At 44.0% G+C, this 13,413-nt stretch overlaps 1 protein-coding gene across 1 annotated transcript in view; it reads left to right on the top strand.

Moving 5' to 3' along the window:
- The window catches only part of LOC118388066 (laminin subunit gamma-3-like), a 235,317-nt gene that overhangs the window by 109,255 nt on the left and 112,649 nt on the right, over positions 1 to 13,413 (top strand). The window contains 3 exon segments of the mRNA XM_052526033.1: positions 470 to 668; positions 3,676 to 3,785; positions 6,482 to 6,718. Of these exon segments, the coding sequence (XP_052381993.1) occupies positions 470 to 668; positions 3,676 to 3,785; positions 6,482 to 6,718 (546 nt within the window).

The following is a 13,413-nucleotide window of genomic DNA, read 5'->3' as shown; positions in this document are numbered from 1 at the left end:
GTAATTACAGCCAGACTCCCACTGTGATCTGTGGGCTACAAGATCCTCGGCCCTCGGCACTTTACCATACATACACACACACACACACACAATCACTCTCTCTCTCTCTCCCTCACAAACACACTCACCCCAACGTGGACCCTCTCTCTTTCACACTTACACACACACTCGTACAAACACACACTCATACTAAATCAATCCCTTACTAGTTCACTCTCAGATGTACACACTTGCAAACATACACAAACACAAAACAATTGAAATCCCACACAGTAATGATAAGAGGTTTTCCTCTCTCTCTCTCTCTCTCTCTCTCTCTCTCTCTCTCTCTCTCTCTCTCTCTCTCTCTCTCTCTCTCAATGGGACTTATTGACATGTCTCTCTTTCTCTCTCTCTCTCTCTTTCTCTCTGGGAGGATGTGAGATAGCTAAAAGCAGGTCTGTTTGTCTGTCTCCCCTCCCTCCTGTAGAGAGGTTCCTGGGGAACCATCTCCTGAGCTACGGCCAGCTCCTTTCCCTGACCTTCACGGCCGAGGCCCAGTACCTCCTCCCTCACAGTGCCACAGTGCTCCTGGAAGGATCGGGAACCACCCTGTCAGCTGTCCTTTCACCCCAACATGGACCTGTCCACCAGCCGGGCCTCGCTCCCCAGCACACCTTCACTCTCAGGTAAAACCTGTGTAAGGCGGCAACATTAGCTGAGGTGTGCATATGTGAGTTTGGTATATGTGTATAGCATGTGTGCATATGTGTATGACATACTACAAGGCTACTACCATTGTGCTGCTATACATGATATTACACATGTCACACATACAGAGTCCTCAGGCTGTGTGGATGAACAGTACCATCTTCATGGCCATATGATCCCTATCTGGATTGAGATATATGGAATCTGCCTTATGACTTTGTGTCAGACATAGTCGTGTCCTTTCTGGTTACTGTCCACCACTAAAGGTGTCCTTATTCTTCCCATCCAAAACAGTCTGTCACAGTTTGTGCATATATTATGACGATATTTGGTGACGGTTTCTTTTCTGCTGTTCATGCAAAACATGTTTTTTCTCGAGCCAAGCCGAAGTTTGGAGCCAAAGTCTACACACTTTCATCTGTCATGGGTCAACAGTAAGGATTATTCAATTAAGTGTTTGTTGTCATTCAATAATGGACTACTTTTTCATGCAATTTTTTTCCCTTGAGAAATACTGCACCAATCATCTTAGTTAGATGTAAAATTGCGCGATTAAGATATCCTCTGCAAAAAATAAATAATGAATGACAGACTTTTTGAGTTATCTTAGATAAATGTTGACTACTTTTTCAAGCAAAGGTATTTTTAGGGAGTAGGCGAGCAGATTCATTCAGTTCACCTATCCGAGTTCGACTAGGCGCCAGCCAAACCGAAGCATGCGGAAGCCTTAATGAGTTCCCTCCTGCCCCCCAGCCCTTGGGGAAGGGGCAGTTTGGTCCCCCCTTAAAGCAGCGGGGCCTGGGGAAAGGAGTGTCATTAAGTGGGCCATCTATGGAGACAGGCTCCACACACGTCATTAGAGAGACAGATATCTGTCCCTACACACTCTCTCTCTCTAAACACACACACACACACACACACACACACACACACACACACACACACACACACACACACACACACACACACACACACACACACACACACACACACACACACACACACACACACACACACACATCCCCTCCTGCTGGAGTTCTCTTCCTGGCTCCACACGGTTACGTTAAGATGGATCAGCTGGGAAGTGGAGTGGTGTGTGTGTGTTTGTGTATGTGTTTATCCATGCCTGTGTTTGTGTCATTTGACTGCAGACAATAACACAACACACACTTCCCCATTCCCTGGCTATGTACTCTGAGTGACAGATAGCATGCTGTATGTTATGACTGTGAGCCTGCATGTGTTGTGTGAATGTGTTGAATGTATTAGCCAGGATAAGTGGCTCTGTGTTTCCAGCAGACACCAGGATCATTTATAATCACAGGGAGTAGGGGGGTGGATAGGGGTGTTGAGAGACTGGGGGGGTGCTTGATGCCCACATGTTAAATAGTGTTGGAGGAGTTAGCCTTTGTTGTTCTCCATTACAGTGTAGACTGTGGGGAGACACAAGGGGTGGATACTTTTCGTTCTAAATGTGTAAACAGGATACATGTTTGTGTATTCTGGTTCTCTTCTCTTCATCTTCATCCTCTCTTTTCTCTTCTGTCTATTTTCTCTTCTCCTCCTCATCTCTCTCTCCTCTCCACCCCTCTTTTTTAATAAAAAAATGTTAATTTTTTATTTTAATTTGAATTTTTTCTCCCCAATTTCATGGTATCCAATTGTTCGTAGTTACTGTCTTGTCTCATCACTACAACTCCCGTAAGGGCTCGGGAGAGACAAAGGTCGAGAGCCATGCGTCCTCCGAAACACAACCAAGCCACACTGCTTCTTAACACAGTGCGAAACCAACCTGGAGGCCAGCCGCACCAATGTGTCGGAGGAAACACCTTACACGAGACAAAGATATCCCTACCGGCCAAACCCTCCCTAACACGGACGACGCTAGGCCACTTGTGCGTTGCCCCATGGACCTCACGGTCGCGGCCGGCTGCGACAGAGCCTGGGCTCGAACCCAGAGTCTCTGGTAGACCACTGCGCCACCCGGAAGGCTCTCCTCTCCGCCCATCTGTGTCTCTATCTATCTGTGTATGTGTGCGTGTGTTTGGTTTTGCTATCCTTGTTAGGATCAGAAGTCCTGACAGAGGTAGTAAAATAAGGAACATTTGGGGTCATTTCGCAGGTTGAATTGGGATTAAGGTTACGGTTAAGGGTAAGGTTTAGGGTTAGGAGTTAGGGTTCGGGTTAGGGTTAAGGTTAAGGTTAGGGGTTTGAGGTTAGGATTAGGTTTAGGGTTAGGGAAAATGGGATTTTGAATGGGAATCCGTTGTTTGGTCCCCACAAATATAGTAAAACAAACCACACACAGATCTCCAGTGGATTCCTGGTCATCTGATGATGTTCCTCTCATACTAGCATTCCTTAATTACAGTCTCAGTGTCTCTGGCTCTGCCCGGCTCTGATTAGAACCAAAATGGACAGTGCTCCATAGGGAAGACATGGCAGAGAGTTCTCTCACTTTCACATCAACCCCTGCTTATCGCTACACAGCAGCAGAGCAGCAGCTCCATTACCGGGGGGCTGTGAGGCTGTGTTTGTAATTGTCTCCTTTTATAACTATGGCTGTCTAGGGGCCGGGGAACGAGGACCTCTGTAGAGGGGGAGAGGTCGGTGTGGTCCATAGACTGGACACACATTTTTTTCACATACAGAGGAAATGTCATATACTGTCAACACTAACTCATAGACACAGAGGACATATAGCGGATATACCTTGCCCAAATATAACAAATTCACACACAGGACAGAGTAGGAGCTGTATGTCCAACAGACAGCTTCCACATTCCCATTACTAACACAAACATCCCATGCTACATTTCAGACGGTGAACATAAGATATGACTGATGCATTTATTCATTCCTACAAACATACCGCACATAATAATACTGTACAAACATGTTGCGGGACTCTGTAATCATAGGGGCCTCAGTAAACGTAGGGGCCTCAGTAATCATGGAGCTGTGTTTGTGTTTGTTTTCCTCCAGACTCCACAAGGAGGAGACGAGGCTGAGGCCTTGTTTGTCTGCCTTCCAGTTCCACCATCTTCTCTTCAACCTCACTGCTCTACAGATCAGCAACGCAGGAGGACACAACTGTAAGTGTATGTGTGTGTGTGTTTGTTTACATGTGTGCATGTGTGTAAGAGTGGGTGTGTATAAGTGTGTGTGCATACATGCAATGGCTACACCTCAAGCTAGCGTGTTGTTCATTATTTGTGCCTCCTGTACCCTATCACTAAGAGTATGTTCTTATTTAACCAAAGTAAAACAAATCCATCAGAAGAGTCATTGAGCTGGATGTGATTCCTCTCTACCCTGTCAGTTCATTAATTGACAGCAGTCTGCTTCCTACTACTTGCTCTCAACCTGCTGCCCTCTCATTGGCTCCGGCCTCTTCTGGAACATCTCTGAGGAGAATCTGCATGGTAACACCACTTGGCCTCGTGAACATCAGCAGTCAAGTTATTTCACTGGCAGGGGAAGTTCAGTACCAGAACTCTATCTCACTTAGTAACACTCTCAGTCACTCTCATATGGACCACATGCACCCACGTATGTACACACACACACATACACACACTCTTTATAGTTTATACACACAACCACTTTGAGACTATTAAATGCAACAGAGGCACCCACGCACATTTTCATTACCAGTTAAGGCCTACTTTATATCGCTGAGTGTTCAACACATGCTTGCTCTCACTGAAGCATTGAGTTGTGCCAAATTCATAGGCAAGAGCAGCAGGACTTCTGCTCACAGATATTGCCTGTCTGTACTTCCACACCCCCTGCTCTTTAATGGAGTGAGCGGGGGTACAGTCTGATTCTGATTCTCTCATAGTGTTTAGGTCAGTGTACTGAGGGGATGTGAGAGGCATTACATTAGATTAGAGCACAAAGATGACAGAACAGCTGTTAAAAGTCACCATCTCTCACTGTAGTTAAAGCCATACACACCATCTCTCACATTGGGTCAAAGCCACACACACATTCACACTATGTGCATGCACACACAGATATTCACACTCATGTACACATAGACGCACACGGTGTCTCTCTCTCTCACTCTCTCTCTCTCACACACACACACACACACACACACACACACACACACACACACACACACACACACACACACACACACACACACACACACACACACACACACACACACACACACACACACACACACACACACACACACACACACACACACCCTCTTTGTGCATTGCGGAGGAAAACACTGCTAATGATTTGTGTTCGGTCTCAAATGAATTCTCAAACAGTGTTAGAAGTGCCTTACCTCCGCAGGCCGCCAAGCAAATGTTAATATGAAAATCCCACAAAGTGCAATTTCGCCTTTTTCTCCCCCCCTGCACCAAAAAACAGATTAAGACATTCATTATTATTTTAATGACAGGATTGTCTGTAGGTGATGGATGTCACATTGTTGGGTGAGGATCCTGTGTGACAGCTGACTAGTGTTGAAGATGTAAGTTTAGGGTAGGAGGCTTCCACATAATCAGTAGAGGGAGAGGTGTGCGGGGTGGAGGGAGAGAGAGAGAGGAATGGAGAGAGGGGCAGAAAGAATGGGAGAGAGAGATGGAGAGAGAATGGAAAAGGAAGCGAGAAAAAGGGAAAGAGTGAGGGGGAGAGAGAGATGAAGAAAGGGTATAGAGATGGAGAGCGAGAGGGGCAGAGAAGGAGAGCGAGAGAGAGAGAGAGAGAGAGAGAGAGAGAGAGAGAGAGGGAAAGGTCAGTTGTACATCTGAATGCATTCAACTGAAATGTGTCTTACGCATTTAACCCAACACCTCTGAATCAGAGAGGTTCGGGTGGCTGCCGAGAGACAGGGAGAGGGAGATGGTTGAACTGGTGGCCAGGAGTATGGTAGTTGGAGGGGATGAGTTGGTTGGGGGCTGAGTTGCAGATGGTAAATTAACTGTGTTGTATCGTTGCTTAAGGATCAGGGTGATCACGACTTGTTAGAGCCCATTGTCTCTCTCTTCCTCATGCTTATTCTGTCTTTTTTAAATGGCTCTTTCCCTCTCTCCCTTTCTCTCATTAGACATTAATTTATTAATTCACACATTCTGTATTTTTGATCTCACACACATTCCTTACTCACCGTGATACAGGCACACACATCCTCACTGGCACTGGTAAAGAGCCTATGTTGAAAGCCTGGGCACTGGACCTTGAGTGGTGGTGGTAGTATTCTGTACAATGGCTGAGGAGGATTCAACCTGGACTATCCCCATCACTATTCATGGAGGAAGAGAGGAAAGAGGAATCAGTAATCCCAGTGGGTGCATGCTCCCCCAATACCTCCACTTTTTCTTCTCTTCCTCTCCTCCTTTCCTCCTGCTCTCCTCCCTCGCTCCACTGCTCTGATTTATTCATTTGTTTTATCAGAGATTCTCAGAGTGAGGTAGATAGGTGTGTGCCAACATTTACGTCACAAGAGTGCAGGTATGCACACACACACACACACACACACACACACACACACACACACACACACACACACACACACACACACACACACACACACACACACACACACACACACACACACACACACACACACACACACACACACACACACACACACACACACACACACACACACACACACACACAACTTGGTTAAATTCCTAGATTAATCTTGTTTCTGATGATAAAACTCAGCATTAGTGGACCATTGTCTTCTGGATGTGAGAGTAGCCTTCATGACCTCTCCAGATTTGGAGATAAAGTATTAAGGATCTCCATCCTCTCTCCCCAGACACGTCCCAACTCTCAGGGGTAACCCTGGCTTCCGCTGCCCCCTTCTCCAGTCCTGTTATCCCCTCTACCCCTCCTGCACTCTGGGTAGAGGTGTGTACATGCCCTCCTGGATTTGGGGGTCAGTTCTGTGAGCTTTGTGCCCCAGGATTCAGCAGAGAGGTCCCTAACGGAGGACCCCTGTCTCCCTGTGTGCCTTGCACCTGCCACCAGCATGGACCATGCCACCCTGAGACAGGTAGGAGAAGTCTCTCGTGTTTTTCTTTCTTGTTCTCTCATTCCCTCTCTATACCTCTATTTTTCTCTTCTCTTAAAAACTTCTTATGGCTGCAATCCCATTAACGGAATCGATAGGACAACAGCCAGTGAAAGTGCAGGGCGCCAAATTCAAAACAACAGAAATCTCATAATTAAAATTCCTCAAACATACATGTATTTTATACCGTTTTAATCCCTCCACAGTGTCCGATTTCAAATATGCTTTACAGCGAAAGCACCACAATGATTATGTTAGGTCACCACTAAGCCACAGAATAAACACAGCCATTTTTCCAGCCAAATATAGGAGTCACAAAAAAAACAAATAGAGATAAAATGAATCACTAACCTTTGATGATCTTCATCAGATGACACTCATAGGTCTTCATGTTACACAATACATGTATGTTTTGTTTGATAAAGTTCATATTTATATCAAAACATCTGAGTTTACATTGGCGCGTTACATTCACTAGTTCCAAAATTCAGTGGTTTTCCATAGCCACATCGATTCAACAGAAACTCATCATAAATGTAGATGATAATACAAGTTATACACATGGAATTATAGATATACCTCTTCTTAATGCAACCGCTGTGTCAGATTTCTTTTAAACTTTACAGAAAAAGCAAACCATGCAATAATCTGAGACGGCGCTCAGAAAAATAATAACTCCCAGGAATCTTAGTTCCACAATAAATGCTTGATTTGTTCGATAATGTCCATTATTTATGTCCAAGTAGCTACTTTTGTTAGGGCGTTAGGTACACATATCCAAACGATTGTGCAGGTCCAGCATAACTTCGGACAAAAACTTTTAAAAGTTATAATACAGGTCGAAGAAACTTGTAAAACTAAGTATAGAATCAATCTTTAGGCTGTTGTTATCATAAATCTTCCATACCGTTCCAACCGGAGAATTCCTTTGTGTCTGGAGAAGCCATGGAATCCAGGTCGATATCATGTGAAATGCGCATGACCAGGAAATGGCTCTCTGCCAATAACCTGACTCATTCAGCTCTTATTCAGCCCCACAACACAGTAGAAGCCTCATTCACGTTTCTAAAGACGGTTGACATCTAGTGGAAGCCCAAGGAAGTGCATCTTCATCCATATCCCACTGAGAATTCAATAGGGCCTGGGTTGAAAATCGACCAACCTCAGATTTCTCACTTCTTGTTTTGATTTCTTCTCAGGTTTTTGGCTGCCATATGAGTTCTGTTATATTCACAGACATCATTCAAACAGTTTTAGGAACTTCAGAGTGTATTCTATCCAATACTAATAATGCATATATTAGCAACTGTGACTGAAGAGCAGGCCGCTTACTCTGGGCACCTCTGGGCACCTTTCATCCAAGCTACTCAATACTGCCCCTGCAGCCATAAGAAGTTTTAATTAACCTCTTCTTTTTCCTTCTCCCCTCTTCTCATCTCTTTTCTACTCGACTTTCCCTCTCTCTCAATTCAATGCATTTCAATAGACTTTATTGACATGGCAAGTTAAATTACTTACCATGTCAAAGTATACATATAACAAAAATGGTGGGACCAACAGCAATAGGAATAATATTAGTGGAAATAGGATTACCATTAACAGCAACTACAACAACAATATTAATGAGAATAATAATAATACATTGAAGCAATAGTAGTAGACCAGTCTCAACATGACTGAGAAGCTACATGGCATGGTATGAAAGCCCAAACAAAACTAAATGGGAAATATTATTATTATTATTATTATTATTATAGCTGTCCCTCAGGTTGTAGCAGAAGAACACATTTTGTCTTTTCACCCATTAAATATTAGATCTTTGTCTCTATCTCTCCTCTGGAGCAGAGTGAGCACAACCTGTCCTCTCTGGGCATCCAGGTTTGCCTGTGACGACAGATCTCTATGGCCAGACTGTTCTCACTGTGTCTGTACCTAGTCAGTGTTTTCCTCAGTTTTCGATCAGTCAACAGTGGTCGATAGTCTGCCACCATGACCTGTCTGTTTAGAGCCAAATAGCATTGAAGTTTACTTAGATTTTGTGTGATGTCTTTCCAATAGGTGATATCTTTTTATTTTTTATGTGTGAGGAGTTGGTTGGACCAGATTTTCTGAGTGCTGTCCTGAGGCTCTATGGGGCTGGTTTGGGTTATTGATCTGAGCTTTGGAACCAGCTCATATTTTTTTATTTTACCTTTATTTAACTAGGCAAGTCAAGTTAAAAACAAATTCTTATTTTCAATGACAGCCTAGGAAGAGTGGGTTAACTGCCTGTTCAGGGGCAGAATGACAGATTTGTACCTTGTCAGTTTGGGGATATGAACTTGCAACCTTTCGGTTACTAGTCCAACAGCTCTAACCACTAGGCTACCCTGCTGCCCCTGTGGACCCTTTTCTTATTTTATTTTGTGATCACTTCTTTTTAGATGGTTGTAAAATTTGATGGCTCTTTTTTTCTATTTGAATAAGGAAAGGGTATTGGCCCAATTCTGCTCTACATGCGTTATTTGGCGGGTTTCTTTGGACTTGCAACACAGTCTTGCAAAACTCTGCATGCAGTATTTCGATTGGATGTTTGTCACATTTGGTAAATTCATTATTAGAGAAGAGGTGCTGCCGATTCTTCTAATGTTTTTTCAGATTGATTAAAAACTTCTTATGGCTGCAATCCCGTTAAAACTCCTCAAACATACATATATTTTATACCGTTTTAATGGTAATCTTGTTGTTAATCCCACCACAGTGTCCAATTTCAAATCGGCTTTACAGCGAAAGCACCACAAATGATTATGTTTACCCAAATCCAGATAGCAGATGTTCTGAAAGAGCTGCAAAACCTGGACCCGTACAAATCAGCTGGGCTTGACAATCTGGACCCGCTATTTCTGAAACTATCTGCCGCCATTGTCGCAACCCCTATTACCAGCCTGTTCAACCTCTCTTTCATATCGTCTGTGATCCCCAAGGATTGGAAAGCTGCCGCAGTCATCCCCCTCTTCAAAGGGGGAGACACCCTGGACCCAAACTGCTATAGACCTATATCCATCCTGCCCTGCCTATCTAAGGTCTTCGAAAGCCAAGTCAACAAACAGGTCACTGACCATCTCGAATCCCACCGTACCTTCTCCGCTGTGCAATCTGGTTTCGAGCCGGTCACGGGTGCACCTCAGCCACACTCAAGGTACTAAATGATATCATAACCGCCATCGATAAAAGACAGTACTGTGCAGCCGTCTTCATCGACCTCGCCAAGGCTTTCGACTCTGTCAATCACCAAATTCTTATCGGCAGACTCAACAGCCTCGGTTTTTCGGATGACTGCCTTGCCTGGTTCACCAATTACTTTGCAGACAGAGTTCAGTGTGTCAAATCAGAGGGCATGCTGTCCGGTCCTCTGGCAGTCTCTATGGGGTGCCACAGGGTTCAATTCTCGGGCCGACTCTTTTCTCTGTATATATCAATGATGTTGCTCTTGCTGCGGGCGATTCCCTGATCCACCTCTACGCAGACGACACCATTCTATATACTTTCGGCCCGTCATTGGACACTGTGCTATCAAACCTCCAAACGAGCTTCAATGCCATACAGCACTCCTTCCGTGGCCTCCAACTGCTCTTAAACGCGAGTAAAACCAAATGCATGCTTTTCAACCGATCGCTGCCTGCACCCGCATGCCCGACTAGCATCACCACCCTGGATGGTTCCAACCTTGAATATGTGGACATCTATAAGTACCTAGGTGTCTGGCTAGACTGCAAACTCTCCTTCCAGACTCACATCAAACATCTCCAATCAAAAATCAAATCCAGAGTCGGCTTTCTATTCCGCAACAAAGCCTCCTTCACTCACGCTGCCAAGCTTACCCTAGTAAAACTGACTATCCTACCGATCCTCGACTTCGGCGATGTCATCTACAAAATGGCTTCCAACACTCTACTCAGCAAACTGGATGCAGTCTATCACAGTGCCATCCGTTTTGTCACTAAAGCACCTTATACCACCCACCACTGCGACTTGTATGCTCTAGTCGGCTGGCCCTCACTACATATTCGTCGCCAGACCCACTGGCTCCAGGTCATCTACAAGTCCATGCTAGGTAAAGCTCCGCCTTATCTCAGTTCACTGGTCACGATGGCAACACCCATCCGTAGCACGCGCTCCAGCAGGTGTATCTCACTGATCATCCCTAAAGCCAACACCTCATTTGGCCGCCTTTCGTTCCAGTACTCTGCTGCCTGTGACTGGAACGAATTGCAAAAATCGCTGAAGTTGGAGACTTTTATCTCCCTCTCCAACTTCAAACATCAGCTATCCGAGCAGCTAACCCATCGCTGCAGCTGTACATAGTCTATAGGTAAATAGCTCACCCTTTTTCACCTACCTCATTCCCATACTGTTTTTATACTGTTTTTATTTATTTACTTTTCTGCTCTTTTGCACACCAATATCTCTACCTGTACATGCCCATCTGATCATTTATCACTCCAGTGTTAATCTGCAAAATTGTATTATTCGCCTACCTCCTCATGCCTTTTGCACACATTGTATATAGACTGCCCATTTTTTTCTACTGTGTTATTGACTTGCTAATTGTTTACTCCATGTGTAACTCTGTGTTGTCTGTTCACACTGCTATGCTTTATCTTGGCCAGGTCGCAGTTGCAAATGAGAACTTGTTCTCAACTAGCCTACCTGGTTAAATAAAGGTGAAATAAAAAAATAAAAAAAATAGGTCACCATCAAGCCACAGAAAAACACAGACATTTTTATCCCCAGCCAAAGTGAGGAGTTTCAAAAAGCACGAATACAGATCAAATTAATCACTAACCTTTGATGATCTTCATCAGATGGCACTCATAGGATGTCATGTTACACAATACATGTATGTTTTGTTTGATAAAGTTCATATTTATCAAAATATAAGTTTACATTGGCGCGTTACATTCACTAGTTGTCATGCCCTGACCTGAGTATTCTTTATTTTCTTTATATATTTTGGTTAGGTCAGGGTGTGACATGGGTGATGTATGTGTTTTGGTACTGTCTAGGGCTTTTTGTAGGTTTATGGGGTTGTTTACCATCTAGGTGTTTACGTATGTCTATGGTTGCCTAGATTGGTTCTCAATTAGAGGCAGCTGTTTATCGTTGTCTCTGATTGGGAACCATATTTAGGCAGCCATCTTCTTTGGGTATTTCGTGGGTTATTGTCTATGTCTAGTTGCCTGTGTCTGCACGTTTGTAGTATAGCTTCATGTTTGTTTTGATATTTTGTTTGTTTAGTGTACTTCGTGTTTGTTTTCATCTATCATTAAAAGGATGCATTCACATCACGCTGCGCTTTGGACTCCTCACTACGACGTTAGTGACACTAGTTCCAAAAACATCCAGTGATTTTGCATAGCCACATCATTCAACAGAAATACTCATCATAAATGTAGATGATAATACAAGTTATACACATGGAATTATAGATATACCTCTCCTTAATGCAACTGCTGTGTCTGATGTCAAAAAAACTTTACGGAATAAGCAAACCATGCAATAATCTGAGACAGCGATCAGAGGAAAAAGTCACAATAGCCGCAATGTTGTCGTCAACATAAACAACAAATTGCATGATAAATATTCCCTTAACTTTGATGACCGACATCAGAAAGCACTCCAGGAATCCCAGGTCCACAATAAATGTTTGTTTTGTTCGATAATGTCCGTTATTTATGTCCAAATACCTTCTTTTGTTAGCGCGTTTGGTATACATATCCAAATGCTCATTCTGGTCAGCATTAAGTCGGACAAAAACTTCAAAAAGTTATATTACAGGTCGAAGAAACATTTCAAATTAAGTACAGAATCAATCGTTAGGATGTTTTTAACATAAAGCTTCAATAAAGTTCCAACCGGAGTATTCTGATCAAGTGCATACCATGAGGAATGCGCGTGATCAGAAAATAGCTAACTGCCAGTCACTTGATAGATTCTGCTCTCATTCAGTCCACCAACACAGTAGAAGTCTCATTCAAATGTCTATAAATCAAATCAAATTTATTTATATAGCCCTTCGTACATCAGCTGATATCTCAAAGTGCTGTACAGAAACCCAGCCTAAAACCCCAAACAGCAAGCAATGCAGGTGTAGAAGCACGGTGGCTAGGAAAAACTCTCTAGAAAGGCCAAAACCTAGGAAGAAACCTAGAGAGGAACCAGGCTATGTGGGGAGGCCAGTCCTCTTCTGGCTGTGCCGGGTGGAGATTATAACAGAACATGGCCAAGATGTTCAAATGTTCATAAATGACCAGCATGGTCGAATAATAATAAGGCAGAACAGTTGAAACTGGAGCAGCAGCACGGCCAGGTGGACTGGGGACAGCAAGGAGTCATCATGTCAGGTAGTCCTGAGGCATGGTCCTAGGCCTAAGGTCCTCCGAACGAGAGAAAGAAAGAGAGAATTAGAGAGAGCAAACTTAAATTCACACAGGACACCGAATAGGACAGGAGAAGTACTCCAGATATAACAAACTGACCCTAGCCTCCAACACATAAACTACTGCAGCATAAATACTGGAGGCTGAGACAGGAGGGTTCAGGAGACACTGTGGCCCCATCCGAGGACACCCCCGGACAGGGCCAAACAGGAAGGATATAACCCCACCCACTTTGCCAAAGCACAGCCCTCACACAAC

This window comes from Oncorhynchus keta, chromosome 9 (assembly GCF_023373465.1).
Source record: "Oncorhynchus keta strain PuntledgeMale-10-30-2019 chromosome 9, Oket_V2, whole genome shotgun sequence".
In the NCBI taxonomy this organism is placed as follows: domain Eukaryota; kingdom Metazoa; phylum Chordata; class Actinopteri; order Salmoniformes; family Salmonidae; genus Oncorhynchus; species Oncorhynchus keta.
The sequence above is the reverse complement of the archived record's forward strand: the minus strand, read 5'-3'. Positions and strand labels throughout refer to the sequence as shown.